Source organism: Bombyx mandarina, chromosome 22 (genome assembly GCF_030267445.1).
Source record: "Bombyx mandarina strain Sakado chromosome 22, ASM3026744v2".
NCBI lineage: Eukaryota > Metazoa > Arthropoda > Insecta > Lepidoptera > Bombycidae > Bombyx > Bombyx mandarina.
Genome location: NC_143228.1, coordinates 451,269 through 468,205, shown reverse-complemented (window position 1 = coordinate 468,205; position 16,937 = coordinate 451,269). Strand labels below are relative to the sequence as shown.

Here is a 16,937-nt window from a genome sequence, read left to right as displayed (position 1 = left end):
GAGTTCAGGCTCCGATACCGAATCGGAGATGGATTTCGAATCCGCGTCAAGCCCTCAGCCTGGAACTTCGGATGGGTTCCAAACCGTAACGCGCGGTAAAAAGCGTACTCGCGCCGTGGAGTCCCGGAGCTCCACGACGAAGCAGACTAAATCCGCGACCGCCTCCCGCCCGCAGGTAGTCGTGACACCGGAGTCGGACTCCGCTCGCCGTGTAACCCCACCGCCGCGTCCCAAACCCGCGCCCGCTCCTAAAGTAGCTGCCCCGCCCCCGCTGATTCTCCAGGAAAAAACTGCGTGGAACCGCGTTTCCCAGGCCCTTCAGGCAAATAAAATTAATTATACCCATGCGCGTAACGTCGCGTATGGGATTCAGATAAAGGTCGCAACGCCGGGCGACCATAGGGCCCTCTCTTCATACCTCCGAAAGGAGAACATAGGTTTTCACACCTATGCTCTTCAGGAGGACCGCGAGCTCCGCGTAGTAATACGCGGAGTCCCAAAAGAGCTAGATATCGAGTACATTAAGGAGGATCTGACCGCTCAGTCCCTCCCGCTAGTTAGTGTGCACCGGATGCACAGTGGGCGGGGCAAACAGCCCTACAACATGATTTTAGTAGCGCTAGAACCCACCCCGGAGGCCAAAAAGAAGATCGCATGTCTCACGACAATTTGCGGCCTATCCGGGATCTCAATTGAAGCCCCCCATAGACGTGGCACTCCCGGGCAGTGCTACAGATGCCAGCTTTACGGCCACTCGGCTCGTAATTGCCACGCGCGCCCCCGCTGCGTAAAGTGCCTCGGCGACCACGCCACACTAGATTGCTCGCGTGTTAGGGAAACCGCGACCGAACCTCCAAGCTGTGTCCTATGCCTTAAGCAAGGGCACCCCGCGAACTACCGTGGATGTCCTAGGGCTCCGCGAAAACGTCCGACCCACCCAGCCCCCCGAACCGTCGGCCCAAAGACTTCGGCGCCTTCAGTGCCGAAACCCGCCTTCGTGCCGGCTGCAGTTCCCACGGTGTCGGCGTGGAAAAAACCGCTGCCGTATACGAAGGCGGGAACGGAAACCGCACCCCCGCCCCCGCTCGTGACACGCCCCGCGCCCCAGCCCCTGCTCGCACCTCGCCCCGCGCCCGCGTTCCGTCCCCCGCAACCCTCTGCCGTCAACGACTTCGCGCTCGTGCGTGACTTCGTCACCGCAGTCAACTTCGACCGTCTGCGATCGTTCGCAGACGCGATACGTAGGTCGGTAACCCCCGAACAGCGGCTCGCGGCCGCTTTCGATCACATGGACGTCTACGAGTCCGTGTCGCGTACGTTATAAAATCTTTACCGATAATCAATGGCGCAAAAAGGTAGAGAAAAACCGTATTCCCTTACGTTAGCATTCTATAATGCTAACGGACTCGCGCGGCAACGCGATCAAATTTTTGAATTCCTCCGCGATAATCTTGTAGATATTCTATTAGTGCAGGAAACCTGTCTGAAGCCCTCGCGTCGCGACCCGAAAGTCGCGAACTACGTCATGGTTAGGAATGACAGACTCACCGCCTCCAAAGGCGGGACTGCCATTTACTATAGACGGGCCCTGCACGTTGTCCCTCTCGATACTCCCTCGCTCTTACATATCGAGGCGTCAGTGTGCCGTATCTCGCTGACGGGACACCAGCCGATCGTCATCGCATCCGTTTATCTCCCCCCGGACAAGCCCCTTCTGAGCAGTGACATCGAGTCACTGTTCGGCATGGGAGACTCTGTCATCCTGGCAGGCGATCTAAATTGCCACCACACTAGGTGGAACTGCCATCGTACAAACGTCAACGGTAGGCGTCTCGACGCGTTTATAGACGACCTCACCTTTGAAATAGTCGGTCCCCCAACTCCAACATGTTATCCGTATAACATCGCGCTCCGTCCGAGCACTATAGACCTGGCATTGCTTAGGAACGTAACTCTGCGCTTGCGTTCCATCGAAGCAATGTCAGAGCTCGACTCAGACCACCGACCTGTCGTTATGCAGCTCGGTCGCCCTCACAACCCAGTCACTGTTACGAGGACCATGGTGGATTGGAATAAGCTGAGCACGTGCCTAGCCGACGCCGCTCCGCCAATCCTCCCTTGCGGCCCGGATTCGAATCCATCCCCCGAGGACACCGTCGAATCCATAAACATCATTACCGATCACATCTCTTCCGCGATCATTAGATCTTCAAAAGAAGTCGATGTGGAGGACAGCTTCCACCGCATCAGACTGTCCCCCGATCTTAGGAATCTCTTAAGAGTTAGGAACGCGGCAATCCGGGCCTACGATCGTCTTCCCACGCATTCAAACCGGATTCGGATGCGTCGTCTACAACGCGAAGTCCACTCCCGCTTAAGCGACGCGCGTAACGATAATTGGCATAGTTATCTAGAACAACTCGCGCCCTCCCACCAAGCATACTGGCGACTAGCTAGGACTCTCAAATCCGAAACTACCGCTACTATGCCTCCCCTCATACGCCCTTCAGGCCAACCACCGGCATTCGATGACGATGACAAGGCTGAGCTGCTGGCCGATGCACTGCAAGAGCAGTGCACCACCAGCACTCAACACGCGGACCCCGAACACACCGAGTTAGTCGACAGGGAGGTCGAGCGCAGAGCTTCCCTGCCGCCCTCGGACGCGTTACCCCCCATTACCACTGACGAAGTTAGAGACGCGATCCACAACCTCCAACCTAGGAAGGCACCCGGCTCCGACGGCATCCACAACCGCGCGCTAAAATTTTTGCCAGTCCAACTGATAGCAATGTTGGCTACAATTTTAAATGCCGCTATGACGCACTGCATCTTTCCCGCGGTGTGGAAAGAAGCGGACGTTATCGGTATACATAAGCCGGGCAAACCGACAAACGAAACTTCTAGTTACCGTCCGATTAGTCTCCTCTCGACGATAGGAAAAATTTACGAACGGCTCCTTAGGAAACGCCTCTGGGATTTTGTTACCGCGAACAAAATTCTCATTGACGAACAGTTCGGATTCCGCTCTAAACACTCGTGCGTACAACAAGTGCACCGCCTCACGGAGCACATTCTGATAGGACTAAATAGGCGTAAACAAATCCCGACCGGCGCCCTCTTCTTCGACATCGCGAAGGCGTTCGACAAAGTCTGGCACAACGGTTTAATTTATAAACTGTACAACATGGGAGTGCCAGACAGACTCGTGCTCATCATACGAGACTTCTTGTCGAACCGTTCGTTTCGATATCGAGTAGAGGGAACTCGTTCTCGTCCCCGTCAACTGACCGCCGGAGTCCCGCAAGGCTCCGCGCTCTCCCCGTTATTATTTAGTTTGTATATCAATGATATACCCCGGTCTCCGGAGACCCATCTAGCGCTCTTCGCCGATGACACGGCTATCTACTACTCGTGTAGGAAGATGTCGCTGCTTCATCGGCGACTCCAGATCGCAGTAGCCACCATGGGACAGTGGTTCCGGAAGTGGCGAATAGACATCAACCCCACGAAAAGCGCAGCGGTGCTCTTCAAAAGGGGTCGCCCTCCGAACATCACTTCGAGCATCCCACTCCGTAGTAGGCGCGCAAACACCTCCGCCGTTAGTCCCATCACTCTCTTTGGCCAGCCCATTCCGTGGGTCTCGAAGGTCAAATATCTAGGCGTCACCCTCGACAGAGGGATGACATTCCGTCCCCATATAAAAACGGTACGCGACCGCGCCGCGTTTATTCTAGGACGACTCTATCCAATGCTTTGTAGTCGAAGCAAACTGTCCCTCCGCAATAAGGTAACTCTCTACAAAACTTGTATACGCCCCGTCATGACGTATGCAAGCGTAGTGTTCGCTCACGCAGCCCGCACCAACTTGAAATCCCTTCAGGTTATTCAATCACGATTCTGCAGGATAGCCGTCGGAGCGCCTTGGTTCCTTAGGAATGTGGATCTCCACGACGACCTGGAGCTCGACTCTTTTAGTAAGTATCTACAGTCGGCATCGCTGCGCCATTTTGAGAAGGCGGCACGACATGAGAACCCTCTCATCGTAGCCGCTGGAAATTACATACCCGACCCAGTAGACCGAATGGTAAACCGTCGACGTCGCCCAAAGCACGTCATTACGGATCCTCCTGATCCATTAACGGTGCTTTTAGGCACCACAAGCACCGGTCACCGTCCTCGTCGAACCCGTCGCTTGCGACGAAGGGCTCGACGAGCGAACTAACCCATAGACACAGCCCACTGAGTTTCTCGCCGGATCTTCTCAGTGGGTCGCGTTTCCGATCCGGTGGTAGATTCTGCGAAGCACTGCTCTTGCTAGGGTCAGTGTTAGCAACTCTCCGGTTGAGCCCCGCGAGCTCACCTACTAACGTTAGGGTGAAGCTGAAATAGCCTCTCAAGGCTATCAGCATAGGTAGGAAAAAAAAAAAAAAAAAAAAAAAAAAACCACGAACTCTTAATTCAAGTAATCCGCAAACAAGTCTCGAAACATTACAGTTTTCAGCGAACATTTCTCAGTTGCTTAATTAACCAACAAAATTAGTTATTGTTATGAAAAAGTAACAAAGCGGAGGAAACTTCACGACCGGAGTTGCTGAAGTGTTGGGGGAATCGGAATGGTCTAATTCACAAGCGGTTTTTGTAAACTTGTTTGTTAAGCTCAATGGCCAAATGGTACTTACTATCCGAACTAACTAACTCACATTTTGCAAGCTCGTGTTTTATTTAATTTATTCACTGCTCATTAGAAATAGACAATGATGTAAAATGATAGCAATAACATGTTTTTTTTTCAGCATAAGTGATGATTAAGATGGATAATCATGTTGATCTGCTAAGTTACTAAATTTAAAAAAAAATGTTCCAAGCTAGTAAACATTACCAATCACGTTAACAATCTGAGACCCGTGGAGGGAGTTTCGAATTTACTGGAATAACGATTCTTCAATCCTTTTTACGATATTAGTTAAACAAGAAATCTGATTCGCGCTAAAGACATTTTCAAGATAAGACATTTTCATATAAAAACAAGCTCTGAACACTGGAAGAGTTCGTCCAATCAGTAAAATATGTTTCCGTTATGGTTTCCTTTAAAAAGACATTTGAACAGTTTTTTACAAATGTTTTTGTTTTTTAAACATTAAGTGATAAAATTCAATACTTTCATAATAAATCACAAATTTAAAAAATATCAACTAATTACTTTTTAATTGTCATCATCAAGAAACGCTCGCATCTCAAAACGTAGACCAAACCGCAAGGAAATTACACTAGAACGGAGAAAAGTTTATTGAATTTATATAATGCATAACAAATTGTACTGTATTTCGTTGCATTAGAGCACAAAATCAGTGCGAGCAACGAGCACAATAGTTAGCTGTACCACATGTTTGTCTTTAGTTAATTTGAATAAAACAGTCATATTTTGACTGTCGTGATCATCGAAATGTAAATAATAATTAATTAATTCCACTTACTACATGAATAGATTAATGATGGAATCGACAAAATCAGCGTATTCCGTAAACGTTATAACTTTATTAAGCATTGGCTATTGGTAAAGGTTAATAAGTAAAATATTATTTGGTGGTTAAATGAAATAAATCCAACCGCTATCTATCTAAAGTGCAGATTAAAGGTTCGGTACTGTCTCACAAAAAAGTAATTTAACAACTAAGAACTTTATTTTGTATTATTTATAGTTTTTATTCATTAATTTTCATAATTTTATTCATCTATCGGTAAAGTAGTTCGTGAACACATTAAGCACACACAGAAAACATATTACTAGCCGCAGGATTCAGCTAAAGCAGATTCAAAATGCAAGTTAACCGGCCCTCTTACCGAAGTGGATTAAAACAAGAAGGACGCGGAAGCTTTTGACATCATAAAACCATTTCCTGATCAATCTCATCGTCCTGTATATGATATACAATCAGTGTTTTACAGATTAGATTAAGAAATGCTATCACGAAAAACATTCTAATTTGTTTGTTGGTCTACAATTATCCAATGGCAATAAAAATCATTAACAAAACCAAGCTCTACATCACGACAACGTTGAAAAAAATTAAGCAATAAACGAAAAAAATTGAACTCATTTTCAGATTCTCCTGTTAATACAGATTTAATATAAGAAGATGTGGCGAAAATGTTCCGAGTCACGCCCTTTATTACTCCGCTCGAAAGGTTTAAAGATATTTTCAATTTAATCGCATTATAATATAACCCTTGGAAATATTCATAACCGCAAAAAACGGGGGAGGCCTCGTCTCGAATAAAAATTGACGATTTCCAATAAAGGTTCGGATAATGTTTTAGGGTAGGCAGAGGTGAAAAGTTATAATATATCTCTTTGAGTCTCTGTGCTTTTGATAATTCTGCGATCATCCGTGATTCTTCTATGCGTGAGGCTGAGGGCAAAGCTTAGGGTCGACGATTTTCAATTGCATTAAGTTGAACTTAAAAAAATTATCAACCCCAGAATTGTTTTTCGCAATACAAACTCACCTAATAAAAGGCTCATTCCATGGCTAATAACCACTAAAACTCCGGCCTTACATATCCGACCCAGGGGACCGAGCAACGCAAGGCCGCTCTTGCCAAAAACATGTCTCGTCAGATGCTCCGAATCCACTCTCGGTGTTTTCCTCGACTCTACAAGTATCGCTCACCGCTCTCATCAAACTAGTCGAATGCGACGAAGAGTTTGACGTGCAATCTAGCTCATAAGTTCCTCCGCAACAAAGTTCCTCGCGGGATCTTCTCAGTGAGTGGCGATTATGATCCGGTGGTAAATTCAACGAAGCACTGCCCTTGCCACGGCCAATGCTAGCTATTCTCTCAGATCGAGCCCATGAACAGCCTATGAGTAGCTGCAACAGCCTCTTAGGTTACCAGCGATTAGATAGAGGAAAAATCGAAACCTTGGCAAAATTGAGCTGTAAATTAAATTTGATAAAACCTGATAGACACCTCCCGACCTTGCGCCAGCCTCCTGATTTTTATATATTCAGAAACCCTATTAGGAAGATATATAGAAAGAGGAGTTTATTTGTTTCTTAACTATACCACTGTTGCCCGTAATAAAGCTCAAAGGAAACAAATCAACAGCAACGTCATAATCTTAAATTTAACCTAGATACTATTGTATAATCGCGTATCAAACTCCAGGGCACAAGACGAGGTCAGTGTACTCTACAGTTTACACAGGCTATATAACCGAGCCGGATGGATGCGATAGTCGCCTCACCCTCGACTCAGCACGATCATTAATCTCCTACCTTTACGTACATCTTAACTGCTCGTTTCCATCGACCTGCATCTTGCTGTCGCGGACCAATAATACACTCTTGTTCGAAGGAGAGGTTACTCGCTATCCCGATGCAAGCGTGAGCAACTAATTTTACGCTACAACTATTTAATTTACGTTCCTATTTGATTCAGACTGTGTAATGAACTTGCGCCTAGTTGTTCCCATAGGGATATAACATGTCCTTGTATAAATGAAATTTGAGTCATTTGCGGTAGGCATGGGCTTTTTCGGCGTCCGTATTGGATGGGAATACAAAAAAAAATCGAAAGCATTGACCAACTGCAATGGGAATTTGAGTGAAAATTTCAGATTATTCGGAAAGTTAATTTACACATACGTACATAATGTGAGTGTATTGATATTTTATTGATATGGCTAATGGTGTAGATAACAACAGTTGTATTGAACCCATGAACTACAACAAGAAACTGCTTCTGCTCTACGACAGGAGTGCATCAATAAAAATATTTATATTTATTTATTGCTTAGATGAGTGGACGAGCTCACGGCCCACCTGGTGATAAGTGGTTACTGGACCCATAGACATCTACAACGTAAATACCGCCACCCACTTTGATACATGAGTTGTAAGTTCTCAGTTTTAGAAATACAACAGCTGCCTCTCCCTTCAAACCGTAACGCATTACAGCTTCACGACAGAAATAGGCAGGGCAATGGTACCTACCCGTGCGGACTCACAAGAGGTCTTGCCACCAGTTTTCGACCATTATTATTGTATTGATCGTGACAGTGATGCTTACATTTATCATTTTATGTTATCAGTGCAATTCTCATATTAATTATGGTCTCATAGTAAATTAATTATCTTTAATTTGCAGTGCTATAATTATTTATTACCAATTTATTAATAATTTTTGAGAATAGCTTACAAGTTCAGTTAATTAAGTGATCTCAATCATTAATTTATTGCGTAGATAGATGGACGATCTCACGCTCCACATGGTATTAGCTGATGTATCACTCGTGTACTAATTACACAAATTATATTTTTGCGGTTTTGATTTTTATTGCACATTGTTTTTCCTACATCGTGGAAGTAATTCTTGAATGTGAGCTGTACCTAGCTAGTACCTGCCCGTGCGGACTCACAACACGTCCTACCAGCAGTAATAATCAAAATAATAAATCGGAACGGAAAACACCTTAATAAACTAATACGTGAAGGTAGCCTTAGGATGAACCTGCGGACAGAAAGTTGAACGAGGGGGTAGCGAGAGTCGACCCGGGCGGTCCGCCACAGACGGCAGGAACGCAGTCAGACCAACTCATATTTGACTTTTTACTTTTCGAGGTTTGGCTCTGATTTGTTGACAACGCACGCTGTGTTCATGAAAGAATAATTATATTTCAGAAAAAAATCCGCGTCTTGTTAACATTGTTATCATATTATTCGTTAATTAATAGAGCTTTCGTAGATGCTGCTTCCCGAGCTTTCTGATAATATGTCTTTTTTAACATGAGGCTTAACGAATATTGTTAGCGATAGGCCGCGGCTTGGCTATGACTACTCGATTTCTTGTTATCCATAATAATAAGTTCTTCTTTGTGTATTCAATTTAAAAAAAACATCGCAATTTAAAATTATTCTTATTTAATGTGTCAATTGACGAGCTCACGATCCATCTTGTATTCAGTAGTTCGAAGTCCATAGGTGGAGTATCAAGTTGAAGTTTTAATTACATTTATATAGCCTCGCGGCAGAATTATGCAGTATGGTGATACCTTCGTTCCGTGCTCACAATAATAACACCTTGCCACTAATCATTACGTGAATTTATAAATTTTGCAGATTCAATTGTTATTACGTAGCGAGATATGATAGAGCAGATGTGATTGGAAAAATCTAAATGGTACTTACGAGGCTTTCAAGATAATCTTGCTTTAATAAGATAATCTTTAGTATGATCTTCCTTAAGAGATCTGTAGCTGCCTACGATAATTGAACACAAGCATAGCGTATTGCTTGATCCGAATTCATTGGTCGGCTTATCCGATATGTGTGCGTATATGAGTTCGTTACATCAATATCTCATTGTCATTACTGCTTTTATTGTGCTCAAGAGTCTATAATTTCGGTATTCACTTTCAAATTAACACGCCATGTTAATTTGATACTTTTATTTGTTCAGTCAGTTAGGTATAGTATAGGTACTTAGGGTGAAGTGTGTTCGCGTTTTACTTTTCTGTTATTATTTAGTAAATGCAAAACATCTACCAATTCTCTTCCAATTCCGTTTCTGTTTTATTAACATTCACAGCCATCCAATTTTCAGTTTTGTTCCCATACGCAACAGTCGAATTTTCTTTATCGTCTTCCATATTGATACCAATACGCAGAGGGAGTATTGTTTGTTTTCCAGAGCATTCAAATATACCTTTTGTTCAAAACGCGAAATATAATAATGGAATTATGCTTTAACAACGATTTTAAAATTTTACTTCAAAGAGCTAAGGGTTTTTATTCTATAATATTCCCATTTTTCTGAAAATTGTTATCAATGTTTTGAATGTTTTTGTTTTATAATTAAATAATTTTAAACTACAATTTCTAACTGTACAAATACTTTACAAATAAGACTGTCGATATGGCACAAAAGGTGCGGCTTTTACGTTTGTGGTCCCTTGTATCTTCAGTGATCACTGAAAACCAAGTACCCCATGAGTTCGTTGAACTACATACATTAGCCTATGATAGGATGCAAAAAAACGGAATTAACCATCGTATCTTAATCGAGAAAATAGTGTGCCAATTACACAAAACACTAATTATTAAATAAAAAAAAGTTGTAATGATTTCTAAGCGAATGTAATTAGTTAAAAATAACAACGATGTAATATTGAACAGAAGTGACGCTGAAGTTTTTAGTCAATTTCTCTTTTGACACAATTGAATTTGATCGTCAGGGATAAATCAAATTTCTGGGCACGAAGGGAACCCTACTTCCGGGGTTGCTACGTAGAGGTATTCCAGGGTTGTGATCGAACGCAAAATGACTTTCATCCACCAAATCTGAATAATAAGGATTCACTCAAATTTCTACGACACCGAAGAAAAGCTATGCAGGTATAGAGGTTTTTTTTTATTGCTTAGTTTGGTGGACGAGCTCACAGCCCACCTGATGTTAAGTAGTTACTGGAGCCCATAGACAACTATAATATAAATGCGCCACCCACCTTGAGATATAAGTTCTAAGGTCTCTGTATAGTTACAACGGCTACCCCACCCTTCAAACCGAAACGCATTACTGCTTCACGGCAGAAATAGGCGGGGTGGTGGTACCTACCCGTGCGGACTCACAAGAGGTCCTACCATCAGTGTCTACACTGTCGTGGAATGAGCCAAGCCGCTGCTAATCACAAATTAGTTAGAGTTTATTAGATCTACACAATCATTATGTCTACTATATCTTAAGCATTGGCTATATACAAGTCATCTTGTAAAATTAAATGTTGCTTTTGTAGTAATTCATCGCTTTTGTCGATGAAAATTGAAACTTGACGTTACCATAACAGGAGGACTTAAAATTGAAATCAACCAACTAAATCACCAAACCCTCTTTAAGTTTTTCGCTTGAACCAAAAGGACGATCTCATTCCTGTCACAGTTTAAACAGTCTTTCTCGACCCAAGAGTAAGTTTCAACGGTACTCATTATAACATGCAAATTGACCATCTCCGTCTCAATGAACAGATGATCCTTGCGTCGTTTCATTACCATTATTAATGAGTCGAAATATTCATCAGCATGAGTTTATTTATTTGCGGCTGGATTTACTCGAGTTTGTCCCCAAAAGTTCATATACCGGCTTTCCTATTTTACCTGTGAAATACTTTTCTATTCTGTGTTAGAAGATGTTTATGTATGCTAAGTAAGATAGAACAGTAGCTTTGCAACTTTATAAAACAACATGATGGAACCTTAAGTTATTTGTGACAGTGAAATAGGACCGCGGATTCGCCTTGATGACTTCGCCGACTGGAAATCTGAGGTGTCTCCTTGTCTGCTTGTAGTGTTGACCGCGGTAATTGCTCTTACCTCTCTCAGTCGTCTATTAGGTTTTTTTAATAATTTTTTTTATTGCTTAGATGGTTGGACGAGCTCACAGCCCACCTGGTGTTAAGTGGTTACCGGAGCCCATAGACATCAACAACGTAAATGCGCCACCCACCTTGAGATATAAGTTCCAAGGTCTCAGTATAGTACAACGGCTGCCTCGTCCTTCAAACCGAAACGCATTACTGCTTCACGGCAGAAATAGGCAGGGTGGTGGTACCTACCCGCACGGACTTACAAGAGGTCCTACCACCGGTAATTACGCAAATTATAATTTTGCGGGTTTGTTTTTTATTACACGATCTTATTCCTTCACCGTGGAAGTCAATCGTGAACAGTTGTTGTTCATAGAGACTTTAGAACTCATATCTCAAGGTAGGTGGCGGCATTTACGTTGTAGATGTCTATAGGCTCCAGTAAGCACTTAAAATCAGGTGGGCCGTGAGCTCGTCCACACACCTATGTAATAAAAAAATATAATGAAAACACTCGTGTGTGTTGTGCATTATCTATAGTCGGTGGTAAAATAAGTGGAGCGTCAACAGAACGATATGACCCCGCAATCTAATACACAAGGGCGATGACCTCGAGCTTCAGCTTTTTAAGTACCTACCAGACGGTAGCAAAGAATCTTATTCGAATACTAATATTCTGAAAGTTATTTAACATCATCTCGTTATGAATCAATAGGAATAACACTCGTTTCTATTTACTTAGATCAGTTGCTATGCCCGGTACTTTTAATTGATATCCTATGTACATTATGGAGTTTACAAATGGCCAATATTATTACACATTATCTATCTAATCCTTCATTTCGCAAAGTGGGCGATAACGCCCCCTTGTGGGCACTGCAGGCCTAAAGGGGGGCGGTAAGAGACCCAGAAAAAAATGGGGGCGTTGTGTAGCTGGCTTGGGAGCTTGGGAGGCGATTTGTAATTTCGTCTAGGATGACTCTTAGACACCGACTGAGTTCTGGCTATAGTGGTTTTTAAGTAGGTGAAAAAGTGGTGACGGCAAAAAATAATTTATTCTCAAAGTGGGCAGTAGACAAAATAAGTTTGAGAGCCCCTGATCTAATCTATAATCAATGTATTAAATTAATGGGAAAGTATTCCGATGTTTTTAACAGCTATAATTCATTAACTTGGTAAGATAAGTTAAACTAGAATAACGAATCCCAAAGCTCACTGAATCAAAAGCAACTACAAAATCTAATTTCGTATCAAATGATTAATCGCTCCCACGTGACTTAAAAAAGAACATTAATCAATATTATATCTAAATAAGTGACAAATAAAACATATTTTATTGTAACGATAAGATCAATTCGACGTTGTGAGAGGTTATTAGTGTCGAGTGACAAATGGGAAATGTTGAGTCAACGATAGTATATTTTAGTTTCTAAAAGATAATACTTTAGTGAGCTTAGTTATTTTTATTGTGCAATAAATAATATTATTTCACAGATAATGTGTTGTGAATTCAAAATATTATTTAATCTGCTTTGTACAAACAAACACGACTATGGCATGCTTCCTATAAGTATTTGCGGAGTATGTTATATTAAGGTACACTAGGACTATCCTATTTCTACCGTAAAATATATCCGCCGAAACCTCGTTTTACAAAAATCTGCCTTAAAAAGTTCTCAAAACAACAATAACTAAAAAAAAGACTATCGCAGATCATATGATATTATACCAGTATTAAACAGATAGATTACAAAAATAATAAAAATAATCAAATAGTTATCTTACATTAATAAAAAAATGTGTGTATGTATGTATGTAAGTCACACACGGTAGAAGTGAAACTTATAAAAATAAGAATAATCGCAAGGGTCATCCACCAATCACTCCGCAATGCAATGGAGCAGCCTTACCCTGGGGGAACCGCCTGCATGATCACGGAATCTCTACGCCAGGTAAGTATGAATTAGCAAGAGAAATCCGAGAACGTCTATCAACTGTGTAGCATCTCGTCATCGCGATTCAGGAATTGTTGAATTCACGTGCAGCGACATCTGTTGATAGCAAACTAAATAGAAATAATTGTAAATCATCTTTTATAGTATGAGGTAGCGCCCTCTGTGAATTGATATTTTAACTTCACGTTTCATTTTTTCGTTTCATCGAGTTTGAAATCACATCCAACGATTCTAAAGAAGTTTCACTTCAAAAAGAGTCAGAATGTTGCCTAGTCAATGCTCTAATTTTGAACGTTTTTTGCAGAAACTAAGTAAGCGACATGAGAAGGCTGAAGCGCCCGATGGTGTCGGCGTTTGATCGGTGTTGATGATCGAGCCTGATGCGAGCATGGCGTGGAGACGGGGGCCCTGCAAGAGCTTCGCCATCAGCGTTATACAGATCATCACTATTATATGTCAAGGTAATTCTTAATTATCATGAAATTTGATTTATCATCTATGAAAAAATTACCTGCTGTTTGATCTGCTATTTCAGTATACCAGGTCTAGCGCTGATCGAAAATCGTGAGGTTTCATCGTACCTCTTTCTTATCTTCGCATCGGTCTGGTCTAGCAGGAGCTACATTTTTTTATGAATATGGGGTTACTGGTGGCCCGGAGGCCTTTCCAGTTTCACCAGAACAAAGGCTCAGAGAGGAGGAGACATAAGCTAATCTAATTTTCTGCCTAACACCCTAACTCCTAATACAGGGTGGCCCATAAGTCCTTTGAAAAGTAAAATTTGAATAAAACGAACAGGGCGCGCGTGAGCGGTGCAGGGGAAGCGTGGGGAGTAACTTCGGTTTCTGGGAATTTAGTCGCGATGGAGCGTTTTACCGGAGCGGACCGTGCGTTTTGTGTGCGCGAGTTTTATAAAAACGACAATTCGGCAACCGTTGCGCAGCGTAAATTTCGAGAACACAAAGGTTTACACAACTTTGACGACACTCCAACTCTTCAAACGATTAAGAACTGGGTTGCTAAGTTCGAGGAGACCGGTTCGACGTTAGATAAACCGCGGTTGGGTCGCCCAAGGACGTCACGTACGGAACAAAACATAGACACAGTGACACAGTCTATTCGCGAAAATCCGACACAGTCAACTCGTAAGCGATATGTGGCTATGATCGAAGAGTTTTTCATACCAGAATTGCAAAACTTTTCAGGCTTTAATGCCATGACGTGGTTTCAACAGGATGGGGCCACTTCTCACACCTCTAACACTGCTATGCCCGTTATCCGTCAACTTTTTCCTGGCAAAGTTATCTGTAAGAGAGGAGACATTTCCTGGCCTCCACGTAGTCCAGATCTGACCCCGATGGATTTTTTTTTGTGGGGCTACCTTAAGGCTAAAGTATACGATACAAATCCGCGGTCAATTGAGGCCCTAAAAGAAAACATCCGCAGAGAAATGCGGTGAATTTCAGCAGTGACGTGCCGCGCAGTCATCGACAATTTTAGACGTCGTTTGCAAGAGTGTCGTGATCGCAACGGATTACATTTAGGAGATGTTATTTTCAAAAAATAATTCCCGTTTTTTAAGCTTTTTATGTAAATAAAAATTTAATTCATAATGTAATTAGTTTTATTTTAATAATTTTTTTTCATATCAAAGGACTTATGGGCCACCCGTTAGAAACGCAGCATTGTGAGAAAATGATTAGTTCCTATTTCTGCTACAATATAAATAATCTTGTGATGCGGTTTAAAGAATGTAGGTGTTGTTGCAACAATGCAAGTGCGACTTTAAGGTTTAGGTCCTTGGGTATTTTTCTTCTTTGCCATCTTCGTCCGCCAATTACCACATTTTCTACACGTCCCCTAGATTCGGGACCCTGTTAGGAGGTCCGACTCTCAGCACGAAAAATAAAGTACGTCTCCTCTTTACTAACTTTACTACAATATTAAATTTTATGTCTTTATACTCTATTTCCAAATAAACGAGATTACAGCATACCTGGTGTTAAGTAATTACCAAAGCCTAGACATCACATCATGAGCACCACATTGAGACTTGAGTATACCAGGATATCATAATTTTAGGGCCATGACCACTTCTGAAAAATGTTATTTTACCTTGTGTTTATTGTACCTTGTAACAGACGTTATCGATGAATTGTCTCTCAGATATGAGTAACACTTGACTTCCATCAAGCAACTACTCAAGTTTCCATCCAAATAACTTACAGTATGTATCACATATATACTCATTTTAGTTGGAAACTCCACAGCGCGAGTGCACCCATTCTTCGACCGACTAATTCATCGCAACTCGGATGTGAGTGAAGAGATTTAATTACTCAAGTTGAAGGCCCTTCAAAATATTGTCTTCATTAAGAGCTCGTGCCCTTTGAGACTCGTTTTATTTGAAAAGTTCCTCCGTAATCTTGGAACTTAGTTAGCTAGTCTATTAACGTTTGTGACGCTTGTCGCATTAACGTTGACGCGCCGAATGTGTACCTGAATGTTTGCGCTTACTGCCATACCTCGAGATGTGAGGCTGTGTATTAACTAATACCAGTTAGTGGTCCCCGGTAGTCAAAATTCGACTAAAATTGATGGAAATTATAATTTTGTACACCAATATGATTCTATTGTCAAAGACTATTATACTTCTATAATCACAGATTTCGCCAAGACAAATATTAATAAAGACAAAACAATATTAAAATTTAATCTATTCTCATTTTGATCACATACTATAACTGACAGATTGCAATAAGAAAAGTTTGACAATAAACAAATAGTAGGTATGCATGCGTGTGTGTGTCAAATACATGGCAATGTGTGTAATGTTTTTTTAATTGATTTTATGTGTTTTTTATCATCTTTAAAACACATACTTGGTAACAGTGCGAGTATGAGTTATATATTTATGTGCGAAATAAAAAAAAATTCAAGCTATACATTGAGAGAAATCGATTCTCAATAGGAAAGAAGTGCGTAACAGAGAGAATCAAAAGTATGATAATAATTTAATATAATGAAAGAGTTCAAAGATATTAAAAATATTTATAGTTAAACTAGTTGATCCGGCAAACGTTGTTTTGCCATATACATTATTTCTAGGAAATATCTTTTTTTGGGTGAATGACCCTTAACATTTAGGGGTATGAAAAATAGATATTGACTGATACCCCATATGCGAACAAAATTTGATGAGAATCAATGGAGCTATTTCGAAGGAGTTTGGCAACAAACACCGCCACATGAGAATTTTATATATTAGATTTTCAAATGTCGCAATAACTCATTTTTTAATCAAAACAATTTAATTCAATTTGATTGTTATGTCATCACATTATAAATACATATGTCAAAAGCTAAACATATTGAGCATACCTGTTTTGTTGCTTTCGCATGTTTTCATGTATTTTTTTTTCTTTTAAAATGATAAACTAATAACAAATTTTATATGGTAGTGGTATTAGCATTTTTAAAGAGGGTGATCTTTTTTAAAGTGTAGGATATCTTGTGAGTCCGCAAGGCTAGGTTCAACCCCCCTATTTTACCGTGAAGCAGTAATGTGCTTCGATTTGAAGTATTTGACAGCCGTTATACTGTAAAACCGAAATTTA

General features: G+C 41.6%; 1 protein-coding gene across 3 annotated transcripts in view; it reads left to right on the top strand.

Annotated features, from left to right (window-relative positions):
- LOC114249363 (lachesin) overlaps positions 1 to 16,937 on the top strand; it is a 108,917-nt gene that overhangs the window by 20,576 nt on the left and 71,404 nt on the right. For all 3 annotated transcript variants that reach the window (XM_089736721.1, XM_089736722.1, XM_028182899.2), the window contains exon 2: positions 13,625 to 13,781. In XM_089736721.1, the coding sequence (XP_089592847.1) occupies positions 13,688 to 13,781 (94 nt within the window). In that variant the 5' untranslated portion in view covers positions 13,625 to 13,687. The remainder of the gene's footprint in view (positions 1 to 13,624; positions 13,782 to 16,937) is intronic.